Source organism: Brachyhypopomus gauderio, chromosome 9 (assembly GCF_052324685.1).
Source record: "Brachyhypopomus gauderio isolate BG-103 chromosome 9, BGAUD_0.2, whole genome shotgun sequence".
Lineage (NCBI taxonomy): Eukaryota > Metazoa > Chordata > Actinopteri > Gymnotiformes > Hypopomidae > Brachyhypopomus > Brachyhypopomus gauderio.
Genome location: NC_135219.1, coordinates 6,879,427 through 6,898,027, shown reverse-complemented (window position 1 = coordinate 6,898,027; position 18,601 = coordinate 6,879,427). Strand labels below are relative to the sequence as shown.

Sequence of the window (18,601 nt, the reverse complement as noted above, 5' to 3'; positions counted from 1 at the left end):
GCGAGCTGTGACTCACCCTCTCGAAGAACTCTCCTTTGATGAGGGCTGTGGTGATGTGGTTGAGGACATCACTATTGGCCAGGAGTTCGTCCCTGCTCATAGCTAGCCAGGCGGCTTTGGCAGAGAGCCCTGCCTTCAAGTAAAGGTTAACAGCGCCCACGTAGTCGCCCTCACTCTCCTTCACCTCCCCCGCCTTCTCGTACTGATTGGTCTCCATCAACCAGGCGAAGTAGCTGTGCCGAAGGTTGTCCAGCTCAGGATGGCCCTGGGGAAGGTCAACACACACACACACGGCATGCTGAAGATACAGCAATGTGTAGCAATCTATGACGAAGCCTACTTATGAACCTATGATGCAGACAGAACGTAATAGAGACATTCAGAAACTGCTGCTCAGATGTTACCTTGGCCTCCGCCACTGCAATGCAGTCAGTCCACATGTGCAGCTCCTGGTACATTTCCATCACCTCATCAATTGCGTTCTGCGGGGAGCATCAATATTACCTCCACGTGCCTCGATGTAAGAATCCCTCTATGGACGCTGCAGACCATTTAATAAAGGAGAAATTACCTGCTCCACGTAGTACATCTCAGCCAGTTTGTAGTTCTTATCCAGCATCGCTAAGCGCGCTTTCACTTTGTAGTGTTCTGTGCCATCACCGCCCTCCAATTAACCAGAAAGTAGAGAAGAACAATGATAAGAAATAAGCATAATGACTCAAATAACTCTTGCCAAACAGTTTATAATAAGAGTGCTGCCCCTTCCAAACTGGCTTCCAGACCTCAGGGCTGAATTTCCATAAGTAAACCAGTCAGAGCGCTGGTGCAATCAAAATTCGTAACCTTAGCATTTTGTGAACTGTGGACTGTGGCTGGAAGGCAGCGTGAACAGTGCACTCCAGAGATGTTATTTCTACATACATGTTCCTTTGCGAAGGAGTCAGCAATTTTGTTGGTCTCATTCAGAAACCGGGCCTTCGATACGTCACCTAAGGCAGCAAAGCACCTGAAGAGCAAGCAGAGACAGACATGCGACAGCTCAGGATAAATTCCAGCAGCAACCTCCTAGCAGCCTGTTGTCAAACCCTGTAAATATTTTGCCAAACAAGGAAAGCACCCGAGCAATGCTAGAGCGCGCTGCAGTGCTAATACTGACGCTCGGGCAGCTTTTCGCAGGCTGAAACATTCAGACATGGCCATGAAAGTCTGGCCACATTTCTGGTTCTTTCTCTAAAGTTGCATCATGTTGATATACTGCTCTCCCAAAGAGTGTCTCCACATATCTCTTGTTCTCCATTCTCTCGTTCTACCTCTTTCCCTCCATCATTTGCATTCTCCTGCACGGACAAAACTGTTTTTCCCTGCATGTGTTATGCAGATCGGTCACACACAATACATGGTGCCCTGAATTATTGATGCCATGTTACCATTACATTTAAACTTTCAAATGTGCTCTCCCCACCTCCTGCCAAAGCAAAAATTGCTTATACTGTAAAGATTGTCAACTTGCCTGTTTGTTACTAAAGCTAAACTGAGCCAAATCAGGGCAGACCTCAGCCATCAAGCCTCCTCCCTGCACCTCCTCAATGACATTGTTTCTTTTTTCAGCCTAAGGGAAAGAGCTGTACTTTTGCCCCAAGTCCTAAAACTTACCGTAAGAAAAATGCCTTCAGGCAAAATTCTTTTTAAAAAACAAAAAAAAAAAAATCTACAGAAAGTATAGATGTATAGATATAAAAATATGCGATGTAGGAACTTGCTATAAGCGCAAGTTCACGTCAACCTCTATTTATATATGACGAGCTTTCAGCTTATTTTGAAGAATGTCTCAAGTTTCGAAGATTCTTTTCAGGTTTTGGTGTATGATTGAATGAAGATATGGTGTTGACCATAATTTTGTGTGGAGTACTCCAAAGCTAACCTCTCAGCAACATGCAGTTGCCTTGCCTCTAGAGAGAGTCTGCTCAGTGTCTTCCACATGGCTTCTGTCTCCGCACACATTTCCAGCGTCTCCAGGAATGCTGTGGCTCTGAGAGCATGCGCACATAGAAGCAAAAACAAGCAACACATCTACATCAGCACAAAAACCTACGACATATCACGAGTTCTTGTTAGCACCTGCATTCTATGATATTTTCTGTATTTTCTTTAGGAAAGGCAAATGTAAATCTCTGTGCACTGGCTTCTGACTGAATGAATGAATGCATGAATGATACAGTGTAATATATAATAATAATCCCATTATGCTTCATTCCAAGTCAATACCTTTATCATGTGTATTGCAGACTTTTTAGGTACTATTTAGATACCTGTAATAATCTCCATCATCAATGGCTGTTCCAAACTCAATCAATCCTTCATCCAGTGTGTAGGATATGGTATTCACTCCTTCTGTCACAATCACCTCTGTTTTGCCATTGGCCCTCTCCAGATCAGAAATATCCCCCTGTAAATAAAAGCAGGCTTTATATCAGCCTTAATCTGACTGCACATAAATACAGTGTGTGGTGCACGGAGGGGTGTTGCGGGCGGGGCGTTGCAGGGAGGAGCGTGGCGGGGTGGGGTGTTGCAGGGAGGGGTGGGAGGGGGCGGGGTGGGGCAGTGTGTTGCAGGGCGGGGCGTTGCGAGGAGGGGTGTGGTGGGGAGGGGTGGGAGGGGGCGGGGCGGGGCGGGACAGTGTGTTGCAGGGCGGGGCGTTGCGAGGAGGGGTGTGGTGGGGAGGGGTGGGAGGGGGCGGGGCGGGGCAGTGTGTTGCAGGGGGGGGTGTTGCAGGGAGGGGGCGTGGCGGGGTGGGGTGTTGCAGGGAGGGGGCGTGGTGGGGTGGGGTGTTGCAGGGAGGGGTGGGAGGGGGCGGGGCGGGGCGGGGCAGTGTGTTGCAGGGCGGGGCGTTGCGAGGAGGGGTGTGGTGGGGAGGTGTGGGAGGGGTGTGGCGGGGTGGGATGGGGTGTTGCGAGGCTGAGAGATGTCAGCTCACTTTCAGTGGGAACATGGTGACCCTCTCTGGGCTGTCGATGTTGTACCACACACAGAGGTTACCACGGTTCTGAGCCACTACAACATCACTTCCCGGCACCCACTGGACGTAGGAGCAGAAACTCAGAACGGTGGTCTTCACACCACTCTCAATGTCAAACAGGTTCAGCTGAACAAACAGACAGAGAGAGAGAGAGAAAGAGAGAGGGGGAGAGTGGGGGCAGAGAGATAGAAAGAAAGGGAAGCATGAAAAATGAAACAGCAACTGAAAGTCTAAATCAAAACATTAAAAGCCATACAGTATAATCTCAATAAATCCAGTTCAGTTTATTCATTCCGTCATTTCATTTTTAATCGTTGACAGTGAAGTCAACCTAAGAACTGTGATGGGTACCTTAAGCTTCTTGTCTCTGAAGAGCAGCTTGCGGCCTGTCTCATTCAGCTCCAGCCAGTCAATCTTTGAGTCGTGACTAACAGTTCCCAGGTTATAACCACCCGTCAAGTCCACTAAGCAAGGGAACAGGAGGGAATCATTATGGGCTTTTTTATCAGTGATATTCTGAACATACTATATAAGTCCACCTGCAAGCCCCTTAATGCTGAAAGTAGATTGGATATTTAGCACCACAGCATTAGAGCTGACATCAGGAAACAGGTCGACCTGAATAGAGTTTCTGTAATGAGAGAATGCGACATTCAGATCGAAGGGAAATAGAAAACAAAAAGACAAACAGCAAACCCTGTAAGGGGCTGCATTAACTCACAAGAACAGAACAATCTGCGTGCATGCTCACACACACACACACACACACACACACACACACACACACACACACACACACACACACACACACACACACACACACACATATGACAGCAGGCTGCAAAAATGAAGCCAGTTCTGTTCAGGCAGCCTGCAAACATCCGTGTGTGAACGAAAGCAAATCTTTCCCGTCCCACTGCATTTCTGCCTTTCACTCCCTTGTTAGAAAATAACCATTCCAAGGAGATGTGCTGGTTTTGTGCTGGGGTGGGGGGTGTGGGGGTGAACGAAACCACTTTCCAATTTGCACTTTCCAAACATGCTTTAAGCACACATGGGCAGGGTGTTGGGGAGGGCACACTGCTGTCAGTCAGAGGCAAATAAATTGGATGAAAGTAGCTTCCCCCATTTTTGACACCTGAAAATGGAAGAAGGTTAAATGAGAGAGAGAGAGCATGAGAGAGAGAGAGAGAGAGAGAGAAAGAGAGAGAGATGGCAGAGGAGTGTGCTTGGACTTTGTTAGCACAGGAAGTGGAAGGAGCTATGGCAGATGGCACACAGCAGAGAGCAAAGGGGAGGGCCCCGATGAGGGCGCTGTGGGGTCGCTGCGGGGTCGCCCCCGTGCCCAACACCAGCGGCCGTGCCCACATATGGCCGTTTTCCGACACGCCCGCTCCCCTCTGGCAGCTTCCGCACTCAGAGCCTCTGACGAGTCTGGGGAGCACAGGGTGCTGCCTTGGGCTTGCGCTCGGAGGAGTGGGGCGGAAGTGTTTGGAGGAAGGGGGGGGGGGGGGGGGGGGGGGGGTGCAAATTATGCAACTGAAGGTCCCGTGAGGTAGAGCAGGGAAGGTTGTGTCCAAGTCTGCAAGAAGCTTTACGTTTGCTTTGTTGGCAAGCTGTGTTGTGTTCTAGTATCTACTTATTTGTGGTCAAAGCATTTCCAAAATTGATACAATTTAAATTTTTACAGCATTTTTAGTGATTGGCTCATATCCAACTAATCACTGCCTCCCTTTGCACACAAGCAGCACTGACAGTTTTGCATGTGCTGAGCAGGCTCTCCATTTGAATAGAGTCAACAGCCTATGAAATTTCATTACTCCACTCTACATGATGCGGTTAAACTGTTACATAAGAGTATATTCACTGGAAGACCAGGTGTACTAAAATTACCACTATTCAAAACTGAAAGTGTTAATTCAACACAATACTTATTATTCCAGCACTGTAGGTGTTAGTCCAGCACTGTAAGTGTTAATTCAGCACTGTAGGTGTTAATCCACCAATGGGGTTTTCACTGTGTACTGAGTCATGTCAGCCATGTTGGGACTCACCGATAGCGATGGTTTTGATGTCGATTAGGTAGGCTAACTTCTTGTTGTCCCCCACTCCCCTCTGCCTTCTCTCATTCAGACGCACACTGTGTACACACCCACACACACACACACATCATGAAAACACCAGATATAATGATTGAGGGGAGTAGTCCTCACAGTGCTTCTGTCTGGTGGTACGCATGAATACTGATTTGTGATGACTACATTTTATGCTGCAAAGGCTGACAAGGCAGCTGTATGCTAAGCAGTTGTGGTTTACATAACAGGCTGACACAGCTCACAGTTCTACCGTGAGTGAATGTCAGTTCAATGCTGCCACCTAGTGGTAATTGTGAATATTGCTCATGATAGTAAAGGATTAGGAGTAATGTATAGGACTTGGACTACAAACTAAATGTATTAACATGGACATGTTGCAAATAAAAACTGACATAAAGCCAAACACTCTTCTATAAATGCAACTTTACTACATATGCCCCTGTTAGAAACATGGTTGTTGCTTCCTGCCTCATGATATGGAAAGGCTGAGGGAAGGTATAGAGAAAGCATGTGTTAAAGTAATCTGAACATACCTGATAAGGTGTGGGTTCATAAATTCAGTGCGAACAGATCCCAGGATCTCATTGCTCCCGTACTCTACCAGCGTTAGCTCACCCGCGTTGAAAATCATACACACCTGACACAAAACCAGGACTCATTTCCTCACACGCCACACAAAACTCAACAGCAGCACTTTCAGATCATCTTCTGCATGTTCTAGATCTGAACCAATTGCTTGAATTCGCTGCTAATAGTTTAATATCTCTAGATCAAATATGGTCAATTTAATAGCACAATAGGTCAATTTTAGTACAGTGCCAAATAAAATTACATGCACACATATCCACTGATGTTACTGATGTTGATATGAGAGGAAGGCAATACATACTGATTCATTTTCAAAGAAGAATTTCTCGTTGCCTCCAGAGCCCTGCCACGCCACCTGCAGGCAATGTTATACAGAGTTATACTTCCTACTAAGATCCACAGAGAGAGAGAAAAAGCCCACAGCCAGGCCTTCGCACTGTTATCCCTGTATGTCATTGTGAACACACCCCCAGCTCCTGTGAAAGTTGCACGAAAACTCAATTAAACGTGGATTAGCATGGCGGACCGTGGCAGGCCCAAAACTTTTAATTAGAGTTTTTTTCAAGTCCTTGGAACGCTGAATGGGGTCATTCACTCAGACAGACTGGAAATCTTACCTAAAAGAGGAAAACTTTGACAACTTGCAAGAACAGAGTCAAACTAGGGTATTTTCAGTTATTCGAATGAAAGTGTTTTTTGTGAAACATAGATAAAAGCTTGCTATTATGGCATAGAGCCTAAAGGAACTTGATTTGTGATGCATGCAGTCATGGGGGGCAGTCACGGGGGTCTTGGGGGTGGTTAGGGAACCGGTCTTGTGACCGGGGCATCGTGGGTTTGATTGCCAGACCTCAGGCCATGACTGAAGTGGCTTTGAGCAAGGCACCTAACCCCAACTGCTTCTCAGGCCCCCGAGGGCTGCCCACTGCTCTGGGCACGTGTGTACCACAGCCCCCTAGTGACCACTAAAGTGTGTGTTATCGCTGGACAGATGCGAAGGACAAATTTTGATTGGGGTGAAAATCACAATTGACAAATGTGGCACATTTATTTATTTCTTATGCTAAAATGTGTGGTGTCAGATCAGTTCCTTTCCTGGTGTCTGTCCTAGTGCATCTTTAACACAATGAAGCGAAACCCTTCCCTCACCTATGAGTAGACGCTGTAGACCATCCTTAATATGCAAGCAAATTTTGTGTGCTTGACAAGGGACATGACATATAATGAAAATGCTTGCCTCTCATTTGCATAAGGTGTTCTGATTCTCACAATTGTCCAGCCAAGACTTTCACTTGTCTCCAAAAAAAAGGGGCTTTGTTCTGTTTGCATGTATTTCATAAACAATATATCAAGACTAAAAACAAGAAACTAATCTTTACTTGTTGGTAATGTGGTTGGCTCTCATGCTATCTGGCCCTTCCTAGCAGTAATTTCTTGATGAAGTATTGCTTTAAATGACATATTCCTACCTCGCTCATTTTATTGGAGCCCAAGTCGCCCAGCAACAAGGTGTCAGAGGTATGGGCCACGAGATAGCGTTCCCTCCCCATGATCTTCACCTCGTCGATCTCGTAGCCATAATGTGACTTCAGCACCACTCGGGTTCCCGTCGAGAGGTTCTTCACAATCACCTGGGTCACAGCAAGTGACGGATATGGGTAAAAAACTGGCAAGGCTCCATTGGGAACAAAAAGTGGTTCGCAACATGACTAACTCTGATTAATCTCCGTGCAGCAGGATTTGTGAGATTTATTGAGATCCCCCATGCTCCTCAGTTCCAAACACTGGGCTTTCATTCCTTTCTACAGCTGTGTCTGAAATGGTGTCCTCGATTTCTCATTCACTAATCACTTCTATATAACTGATCATATACGAGACATAGCAGATGGAATTCAGACCACACTAGCTTGCACTGGTAATATAAACATATATAAACATATATAAACATGACGGGGGCAGTCATGGCCTGGTGGTTAGGGAACTGGTCTTGTGACCGGAGGGTCGTGGGTTCGATCCCCAGGCCTGATGCCATGACTGAGGTGCCCCTGAGCAAGGCCCTTAACCCTCAATTGCTCACTTGTATAAAAATGAGATAAAAATGTAAGTCGCTCTGGATAAGGGCGTCTGCCAAATGCCGTAAATGTAAATATAATATAAACATAAACTCCCCGGAATATCACTAATGATCATACTACTGGTACAATCTCAACACATTGAAAAACAGATTAACAAAGTTTTACTACTTCCAATATGTGATGTTGTGTCTTTAATAATACAGAGCTCTATCCATGCTATACACATGTTCCCATTTTATAAACAAAAACTATTGAGTGAAATATCTAATTCTGATTTCTTGAGCATGAGCTTGATTTATTCTGGTCTGCATTATATTAACATATTGTAGTCATTCCTTGTGGCTCCACATGAAACAGCGGTACCAAGCTTATCACTATGGCTGTTACACTAACATTCCTAATACGTACAGCACCAAGATCTGCCATAGGAAAGTACTATGCATTGTGGTACTTTGGTCTGTAAGTAAGTACATTAATTGATCACTAGATTTACAATTAAATATTGGTAACATTATGCTTAACTATGAAGGGAATGTAAATTGTCCATTGAGAATTCAGACAATACTACAAGGTGGTAGTAGAACAATAAACATTAAGTAAGCTGCAGATTCGGACTCATCTTATTCCACTGTAAACAAACCCCTATAATTACATTCTGCTTTGTCAAGACCTAGTTTAATGCAATATACCATTATCAATATGTCAGGAGTGCTGCAAATACCTAATTTCCACTTTCTTATATGCATAGGAAATAAAAAACAGAGACTGAGATAGACTAAGAGAGAGAGAGAGCGAGAGCGAGAAGAGAGAGAGAGATAGAGAGAGAGAGAGAGAGAGAGAGAGAGAGAGAGTGAGAAAGGAAAAAGTCCTAGATCGGCACTCCTATTGAAGTATTTAATTAGTATAACTGGACTGCTTTGGATGAACCTAATGAAATCATTACCTGGCTCAGGCCCACATAAGTCATCTCAAATTTGTTCTTGTAAATGCTCCTGCGAAGGCAGCAGTCAAACTGCTCCACTCCCCCACACAGCGTACCCTGGTAGCCACAAATCACACCATGAAAAACTAGTTGACATTTTCACTTGCATTTACATTTTAAGAGATCCATTACTGTGGACAAAACAAACTTGTCAATGCGCTCGTAAAGCTACAGCTCTTTGTGCAGTTCTATCTTGGCTTGTCATTTCACAGTGACTGATCTGTTAGGATCTTACTGCGCAGAGCCGTGAGCCGTCTTTCTTCCAGGCCAAAGCTGTGATGGTGTACAGATTAGGAATTTCTTTGGGAGACGCCTCATCCCAGGAAGCCCTACGAGGGTTCCAGTTGAAAACCCTCAGTCTGACAGACAATAATGCAAACAGAAAAGACAATTAAGTATCACAAATAAAACTCATTTATTAACAAATAGTCTAGAAAACACGCTGTGGTTGTCACTTCACACAGAAGGCAATGATGCACTTTTTGCATAGACATGAAAGTCTAACAGTATTGTCATGGGTATGATCTATAATCAACAATAACAAACCAATACATCACAACAATACTATATCCAAATCTAGACAATACAGGTCCAAAGCCTTCATAATGCTAAATGCCCTCACACCCAAAAAAGGCTTGCAATATGCATTAATAATTCAATTTGTTAGACCTACATTAATTACATTCACATTAAAACTCTGCTGTGAAATTGAAATTTCTATTTATATACAGTTATATACAGTTTTTCTTGTCACTGTTGCTATTGTTATCTGCAATCTCTGCTGTTTAAAATGTTGTGACTATATTATCCACTCTTTTTGTAACATACAAACAAAGAAAAATGTCTTCATAGAAAGATGTCCACTCAAACTCCCAATTCTCTTCTGATCATCTTGTCCTGAAACAGCATACTGACCTATCATAACTTCCCAATACTACCGACTGGCCACTGGGACTGGTTGCCGCCACAGTGAACTCCTTTTCCGAACGATCCCGGCTGAAGTCAAATGTCTGCAGCACGTGGCCCTCCCTCCCATAGGCCACCACCTTCTTATCGCATCCAGCTGCAATAATGCTGTTTGTTCCCCAGGCCAGAGCATATGGTGGACAGGGGTGCGTCAGCAATTTGACCTTCAACCAGCACAAATAGCTACAGTCAGGTAACAGAGACTGGCGCAAAACTTGGACATTTACAATAATCAACTTGTGCGTACAGCGGCCTCAGTATTTACATGTTTATGTGCATTTCCATTAAGTACAAGCACACTTCTTAAATGTGATTTGTTATTTACATTGTTATAATATAAGAGCTATACCTGAGATTCTCCTGAGCCGTCATCATCAAAACAATACTGCACAACAGTTCCATCTGCATGGCCTGAGAGGATTCCTTTACCAGAGACACTAACAGGAACAAGAGAAGGTGTGTGAATTTAACAGGAAAAGAATCACTCTATGTAAAATTGCAAATGTATGCACAATCAATAAATATACATACTTGGAGGTCAGTGATACGACATACGATTCAGTTCTATATATTGTAGATGATTTATTGGTTTTGGTGTTGGCTATTCGAATCTGCATGATGACAGAAATAAAGTGATGCAAACATTTGTTTAAGGATCCTAAATAAAATTTAAAACATGGAATTTGTATTATATTACTCACTTTTCCTTCTGCAAGTCCAAAAACTATGGAATTGTCTACTGGCCATAGCAAGCATGTTACAGCACTCTTCAAAACAAGAAATGATTTTATTATTATTTTGTGCTATTACATACCTAATGTATATAATCTGCAGTGTGTACTCAATATCTTTCTTATAATTAATTATCACAAAAACTTACGGTCTGCACAAATTTGTTGCAAATAACTTTTTTGTCTCCCCTGACATAAAGAAAACTTCAGATTAGATATTTATTTCAATGTAGAGAATCAGAATAATTATATTTGTTGTTATTCATCTCCTTTATGTTTATGTCAAATTGTTAATCGTTTCCTTCATTTCATGTTATATGCAAAATAGGAACTTTATGCTATAAAATATTACAGATAACACTTACCATTCTTCTCCAATTTTGTAAACAAATATTATATTGTCAGTTTGCGCGATGCCAATTTTAGTAGAATCTGGAGAAAATGCCATAGACTTGACCACGTAGCTTTTCTTCCCGTACTGAAAAAAATCACTGTATTTATATGTGTATTTACAATTTCATGATTTCTATCAATAATATGTATTATTCCAACGTCAACCTTTTCAAGAATGCTCTACCATAGAGGTATTTATGAAACCTCTGAAATCACAGCAAGACCCTCCTTGTACATAACAGAAACTGACATATGTAGAATAATTTATAGGTACGAATAAGTACTCACCAATTAATTAAAAAACAAGGTTTGTTGTCGAAAGTAACGTTACATATTTAGGCTAACTTACTTTAGAGTCCGCAGGTTTGGTTGAAAACTTGTCTCTTCTCTCTCCTTGCTCGTCGTACAGCAGAACCACCCGGTCCACTGTGCACACGGCCAGTCTTGCGTTGTTCGGGGCCCACGCCATGCAGGTGACTTTGGCAGCCCCGTCCTGCACGAACATGTGGGCTGTTTGAGAACAGTTACCTGAACTAGCTCACCTGGCTGCTAGGAAGACCGACTAACTCCGCCAACTGGACCGTGCTAAGTAGTTAGCCAGCTAGCAGGTGGACCAACGCTACCCATTCAAGTTATGCATGCACGGATTAATTCTTCACAATATCCGTGACTTTATTAAGATGGGTAGATAACCTAGCTAACTACTCTGGTGTTCACTTCATTAAGGAGTCCGCCGAAGTAGCACACCGCTACTTAGCTAACAGGTTAACCGTTGCTTGATTACGTTAGTGGATGAACTTCGCAAATATACAGTGAAAAATAATTTACCTGTGGAGTAAGAAGAGTCTTCAAATGCTTGAGCTGCATGCTTTCGGTTTACGAAACTCAATCTGGTTTATTTATATGTGTTCGATGTGGATTTATAGATGTCCTGCGTGTTGTCTGGTAAATCGGTGGTTTCAGGGGGCAGACATTTTAGTAAACAGCTCTATGCCTGGTTACAGTCGTCAAGGCGAAAGAGCCTGACGCAAACATGAACGCAAAAATACATCGCTTTTGTTGCATATATTTTGAATTTCTTCATTTGCCTATTCGAAATTGTGTTTTCGTGGTGTCTAATTGTATTTTGATCTTTATAAAACAGATTTGTTAAAAACAAAAAAAAGATACCCACGTATGGAGATGCCGGGGATTGAACCCGGGGCCTCATACATGCAAAGCATGCGCTCTACCACTGAGCTACATCCCCTCCGCCGAAGCCTTTCTGACGAAGTAAAATTACCTGGCATTGTTAACGGGTAATTACAGTTCTTTGCAAACTCTTAAGATCCTATTTCTGAAACTGTGTCTCTTTTGTCGAAACTTAACACACACGAGCCAATGCTACACACACAACAGACAAAACATCTCACACTTTTGGAAAAAGCACACATTTCAACTAAAACTCTTGCAACTCTTGCCAAACAGATGGAGGAGGAAGTATGAACATTTACATTACATTACATTACATTTACGGCATTTAGCAGATGCTCTTATCCAGAGCGCTTACAAAAGTTCTTTGTGAGAGAACAGTCACTGGGCTGCTTGGGGAACTCTGGTTTCAAATATGGGATGGATATTTCCAAATTCTTACTAGCTGCTGGTTCTGCATTCATTAAAAATCTGAAGAGAAAATTTTCAGGCACAAATGGGTCTTCTCCACTTCTGAACACCTTGACAGTTGTCAGGTCTATGCCTTTAGGAGTTGGTTCACAGGAGAGATTATGGCCAGCAGACATTTGCTGTGGAGCCCTGGGACTTCTTCTTGTTTTTCTTTCGGCAATTCTTGTTTAGGGGTCGCCACAGCGGATCAAACTCCTCCATCTGGCCCTGTCCTAAGTGTCCTCCATTGACACACCAGCCACTCTCATATCCTCTACCACTGCATCCATAAACCTCCTCATAGGTCTACCTCTCCTCCTCTTGCCTGGAAGTTCCAGCCTCAAGAGGCTCCTACCAATATACCTCTCCTCCCTCCTCTGTACATGTCCAAACCATCTCAATCTTGCTTCTCTAACTTTATCTCCAAAACATGCTACATGTGCTGATCCTCTAATAAATTCATTTCTGATCCTATCCTTCCTCGTCACTCCAAATGAGAATCTCAACATCTTCATCTCAGACACCTCCATCTCCCTCACCTGTCTCTTTGTCAGTGCCACTGTCTCCAGTCCATACAACATAGCAGGTCTCACTACTGTCCTATAGATCTTTCCTTTCATTCTAGCCGACACCCTTCTATCACACATCACCCCAGACACTTTATGCCATCCATCCCACCCTGCCTGCACTCTCTTCTTTACCTCTCTTTCACTTCCTCCATTACTCTGTACCCTCGACCCTAAGTAGGTAAACTCGTCAACCTTCGCCAAATCAACTGTCCTCCGTCTGCCCTCTCATTCACACACATGTACTCTGTTTTACTCCTGCTCACTTTCATTCCCCTGCTCTCCAAAGCATATCTCCATCTTTCCAAGCTCACCTCCACCTGCTCCCTACTCTCACTACAGATCACAATGTCATCAGCAAACATCATAGTCCAAGGGGACTCCTGCCTAACTTCATCCGTCAGTCTGTCCAGGACAATTGTGAACAGGAAGGGACTCAGGGCTGATCCCTGATGTAGTCCTACCCCCACTTTAAACCCATCTGTCATTCCTACTGCACATCTCACTGCTGTCACACTGTTCTCATACATATCCTGCACCACCCTCACATACTTTTCTGCTACTCCTGACTTCCTCGTACAATACCACAGCTCCTCTCTCTGTACTCTATCATAAGCTTTCTCTAAGTCAACACACAATGAAACTCCTTCTGTCCTTCCCTATACTTCCCCATTAACACTAGAGCTCCTGAGAATTCAGGATTCTCAGGACATCACCCCTCCTTCTTCTCCTTCTTGCCAGCAATTAGCAAAGCCAAACATCACCCTTTATTATGTTAATTCACAGAGCAAGACTGAGGCAGCAGCCTCACCCAGAAAGTATCTGCACCCAGAAGTCAAACAGATCACAGATCACAAACAAGCAGAAACACAAATGCTTCTATCAAATGCTTCTAACACAAATATAGATAGATAGATAGATAGATAGATAGATAGATAGATAGATAGATAGATAGATAGATAGATAGATAGATAGATAGATAGATAGATAGCACTCTCAAAGCAAACATAGCATCTGTAGTGCACTTAGCTGGCATGAAACCATACTGCTGCTCACAGATCTCTACCTCTCCTCTAAGCCTAGCTTCCACTACTCTTTCCCAGATTGTCAGGCTGTGACTGATCAACTTTATTCCCCTGTAATTACTACAGCTCTGAACGTCGCCCTTATTATTGAAAATTGGCACCATTATGCTTCATCTCCACTCCTCAGGCATCTTCTGACCTTCCAAGATTCTGTTAAATAACCCAGTCAAAAACACCACTGCTGTCTCTCCCAAACATTTCCATGCCTCCACTGGAATATCATCCGGTCCAACTGCCTTACTACACTTCATTCTCCAAATTGCAGCCCTTACTTCCTCCTTACTCACCTGAGGCACTTCCTGATTCACAACCTCTTCCTCTTCTAACCTTTCCCTTTCATTCTCTTGATTCATCAGTTCCTCAAAATACTCCTTCCACCTTCCCAAGACACTCTCCTCACCAGGCAACACATTTCCACCTTTATCCTTTATCATCCTAACCTGCTGCACATCCTGCCCATCACGGTTTCTCTGTCTGGCCAATCTGTACAGATCCTTTTCCCCTTCCTTAGTGTCCAACATCTCATACAGCTTGCTATATGCCTTCTATTTAGCTTCTGCCACTGCTCTCTCTCAAACTTTCCTGAACTTCCTCATTCTACCACCATGACTCCTTGTCTATCTTCCTCTGTCCTGAGGTCACACAATACCTTCCTAGCCACATCCCTCACTGCATTTGAAGTCTCATCCCAGGTATCCACCACCATTACCAAGTACCTGTCTCACCTGGGACTAGGTGGACGAATTCTGACATGCTTTCTTTCACCTTCAGGTTCTGTGCTGTGGGTTTCTGAAGTTCAGAGGGCAAATCTGCTTTGAGACACCTGACACCTCAACAAAAATAGCTCCTCATCCATATTTTCCTGGCTTTGTCCCATAAACCAAGCCATGTCCAAAAAAAGACAAAGTTTCTGTGCACATTGGGGACACATGCTTTTTTCAGTTCTATTTCTCATTAAAAACAAATATTACATCACAAGATCTTAAATATGCATTTAAATGGTGTGCTCAGCTGTGACTGCACACATTTTTTCATACAAGTAAAAAGGATCCGCCACTAATTTCTTATAGATGAGACAAGAACACTAAAGACATACTTGACAAGAATTATTTAATTAACCAATCAGATTTCAACTGCAGCCTGCAACCGATCTAGATGTGATACGTGTAAATTTATTAACACAACCACAAAAATAATTGGCACAAAAGGATCAATTTTCATCACTCATTCATCCTCATTGTAAGGAATGCCACCTGATCTCCACCTAACCAGCCTCACCTGACGCTCATCACCACACCCCCTGTATCTCTACTTAAATGCCCACATTCCACTTCCTAGTCGCGAAGTATTGCAGACTCATGCTGCGTACCAGGCCTTTCATTTACCTGTCTGCTCTCCTGTGTTCCGACCCTCGTTTACGTCCCCGACCTGGTCTCCTGCCTAGTCCCTCTGTACCTCCTGATTCTGCTCCCCCGGTATGACCCTGGACTGTCCTGACCATGCCAAGAAAACGCTGTTACTTATCCTAGTGCTCGTAATTCACCTGCCAGTTTCTGTACCAGCGTCTCATTTCAATAAAAGCGGTGTTCTTCCGCATTTGGATCCCTCTCTGCCTGTTCAATACGTTACACTCATGCACCACAGCAGGAGTTGTCTATTGCATTATTTGTAAGAGATTTAATCAGCATTACATTGGAGAAACCAAGAGAAGACTTGCTGATCAGTTGGTTGAACAACTTCGGACCATCAGGATTAATGTCATTCCCAGTGTCGACATTTTAATACTAATGGACATTATATTAATGACATATCCGTTTGCATTGCCAGTTCTTGATATGGCAGCAATGACATTAGGAAATTAACTGATCTACTGATAAACTGATCTACTGATAAACTGATCTACATTATTGGAACTTTAGAACCCCATGGAATGAATGTGATCATAGCTGACTACTAGCATAATTATAACTTACAGTGTGATCATAGCTGGCTACTGGCATAATTATAACTTACATTTTCATATAGACCAATGTGGGGCGGATGTTGGATAAATGGTGGCATGCCTGACATTCCTTCTTTAACAAAAATTATCCACCTTTCCAGAAATGTAGCCAAACAGATCAACAATATTCTGATGGAGAAAATTCGATTTTCAAGACTAACAACGCTCACCATTGGTGGGCCAACATTCTGTTGTTATCAGTGTCAGCTTGTGCCCCCTGTCTTGGGGGCAGTGTTTTATTTGTTTAAGTCTTCATGGTACTATTCAGTAAATAGTGGAAGGTGAAACATATCTACCTAGCTGGTTACAGTGCCTGCTAATGGAATTTGAAAATAACAAAAGAACTGCATCCCTTTGGTGCAACCTTGGTTCTTTCAGATGTCAGATGTCAACAGGGAGGCACTAGACAAAACTGCAAAAACAAAAAAAAACCCCCCAAAACAAAACAAAACAGTGCCACCTCCAAAGGTGAGTATTGACTCTTAAGTTGCTGATTTGCAGTATGGTCTGAAGTATACTGAATAATTTAAATGGTAAATGATTTATATTCTAAGCAAAACCAATATATTTCCCTTCTTTTGTTCCTAGATAATGTTATCAGGAAACGTTAACAGGGCAAAAACAACAACAACAACAAATACTAGTATTGCTTCATGTATTTTTGCATTCCTACTGCAAAAAGGATCCTAAGGATATCATTGTTGTGAACAATACCAGCATAGTCACATACTCCATTCAAAAGCCGTAATCTGAGGGTTCAAGATTGCTGACAGTGAATTTCAAGATATATTTCTTAGATCTGGACCTTGGTTTTGACAGGGTTCAAAATTAATTAGCACTCACAAATTCGTCATTCTCATGGAGTGCAGCTTAAAATGCCTGTGATGTTTTATACTGGTAGAGTCCTACTGATTCGGTAGCACTTAGTTCATGAGCTAAACATGAATCTCTGACAGTTCATGTTCTGACAATCTCTGACGACTCTTTTTCTCCATTTTGAACTAATAGACCTCCCTTCCTCCTAGTGATGCTACAATTGAAGTGGCACAGCTGTAAGGAAACTGTCAAAGTCAAAGTATAGTGCTATTTTATATAGTGCTTTTTACAACACATATTGTCACAAAGCCGCTTTACAATCGTATGGGTCCAGACCGCTAACGAGCAAGCCAGGGCTCAAAAGAAAACCCATCCCCCATTGGGTGGCCCGCAAGTAAAAGTCCATATTTATAGTTCTAATATAGTTATATAGTTCCAGTTATAGTTCTAATTCCAGGAGTGACAGTCTCTCCAATGTAGATGTTGTGCCTCAGGTAGGAGTCAGCATCTGCCCATATGCTGGCGAAATGGCGCATCCATCCACGGCGTTGGCACATCCACTGGCAAGCCAGACCATCTCATAAGCGCTTGTATGGGATTGTCTTTGGTAGAAGCATGTAACCAGGATATAAAATACAGGTTAAGTATGTGAATATCAATTTAAACAACCATATATATAGCACACGTGCAAGTGATTAGCTTGTGGCTCTGACAGGCTTACCTATAGCAGCATAACTAGAGGGAGGGGCCTGGAGATGACCACAGTCATGAGTCATGAGCCATTGTTTTCCACCCAAATCATTATCACAACTAGAGTGAACGCATGACATGGCTGGATGACAACATCAACATCTCAGATTACCAGAAGATTCAATGACTGCTCTCCACCCCCCATCCCCTCTACATACAAGTATGCAGACTTGATGCATAGCCCTTAAGCTACCTTCCAATCATATAATATTTAAGGTCTGAGTTCACATTTTATTGGTCATGTGTTATCTGTTTAATCCTACTATTAGTTGGCCATCCTTTTTTCCGATAGGCTACTAGATATGAGCAATGCTACTAAGATAATAGTGGCTGCAGTTGTGAGAAGATGTGCTTAATACAGCCTAGAGGTCTGTCCATCATGGAAAAAATTAATCTATATTCTGTGTGCTTGCTTAATTCATTCATCTCCAGAGGTGTCAATTCCAGGTTCAGAAAGTAAAAGTCCTCACCAGGATTTTGCTCAAGCTTGCTAGATTTTCTAATTAGTGCAATCCAGGTAAAATTTGTGGAATCAACACAATCCAGGAAGCCTGAGCAAAATCCTGGTGAGGACTTTTACTTTCTGAACCTGGAATTGACACCTCTGTTCATCTCGCACTCCACTCTTTATTCAGCTTGTGAAGGGGTGAATATTAGATGTGAATTTAATTAAATATGTAAGAAACGTGAAAACAAAACACGCAACATGTTAGGATTCAGCTACAGCGTCAGCTGTGTGGTTCACAAATGGTGACATCAGCAGTGGTTAAACTAAAGCACTCAAACGTTGTCATCAATATCTCCATTTTCACAGACTTTCACCATATTGACAAGAGTAAACTGTTTATTGACGAGCAGTTATCTACCATTTATCAAAGTGCCAGCCACTCTAAT

At 43.0% G+C, this 18,601-nt stretch overlaps 1 protein-coding gene and 1 non-coding gene across 2 annotated transcripts in view; both read right to left on the bottom strand.

Moving 5' to 3' along the window:
* The window catches only part of ift172 (intraflagellar transport 172), a 34,978-nt gene extending 23,041 nt beyond the window's left edge, over positions 1-11,937 (bottom strand). Inside the window, exons 1-22 of the mRNA XM_077016739.1 lie at positions 11,676-11,937; positions 11,197-11,340; positions 10,820-10,932; positions 10,604-10,643; positions 10,425-10,490; positions 10,255-10,334; positions 10,073-10,160; positions 9,673-9,887; positions 8,993-9,116; positions 8,719-8,814; positions 7,170-7,331; positions 6,002-6,055; positions 5,646-5,749; positions 5,071-5,156; positions 3,368-3,480; positions 2,975-3,142; positions 2,310-2,446; positions 1,922-2,029; positions 922-1,006; positions 572-664; positions 405-482; positions 17-265 (exon numbers count right to left, since the gene is read on the bottom strand). Coding sequence (XP_076872854.1) covers positions 17-265; positions 405-482; positions 572-664; positions 922-1,006; positions 1,922-2,029; positions 2,310-2,446; positions 2,975-3,142; positions 3,368-3,480; positions 5,071-5,156; positions 5,646-5,749; positions 6,002-6,055; positions 7,170-7,331; positions 8,719-8,814; positions 8,993-9,116; positions 9,673-9,887; positions 10,073-10,160; positions 10,255-10,334; positions 10,425-10,490; positions 10,604-10,643; positions 10,820-10,932; positions 11,197-11,340; positions 11,676-11,714 — 2,442 coding nt within the window. The 5' untranslated portion in view covers positions 11,715-11,937. The remainder of the gene's footprint in view (positions 1-16; positions 266-404; positions 483-571; positions 665-921; positions 1,007-1,921; positions 2,030-2,309; positions 2,447-2,974; positions 3,143-3,367; positions 3,481-5,070; positions 5,157-5,645; positions 5,750-6,001; positions 6,056-7,169; positions 7,332-8,718; positions 8,815-8,992; positions 9,117-9,672; positions 9,888-10,072; positions 10,161-10,254; positions 10,335-10,424; positions 10,491-10,603; positions 10,644-10,819; positions 10,933-11,196; positions 11,341-11,675) is intronic.
* Positions 11,938-12,024: 87 nt separating this feature from the next.
* Positions 12,025-12,096, bottom strand: trnaa-ugc (transfer RNA alanine (anticodon UGC)). The gene has a single exon. It is a non-coding gene; the product is annotated as a tRNA-Ala (tRNA).
* Between the last annotated feature and the right edge of the window lie 6,505 nt (positions 12,097-18,601).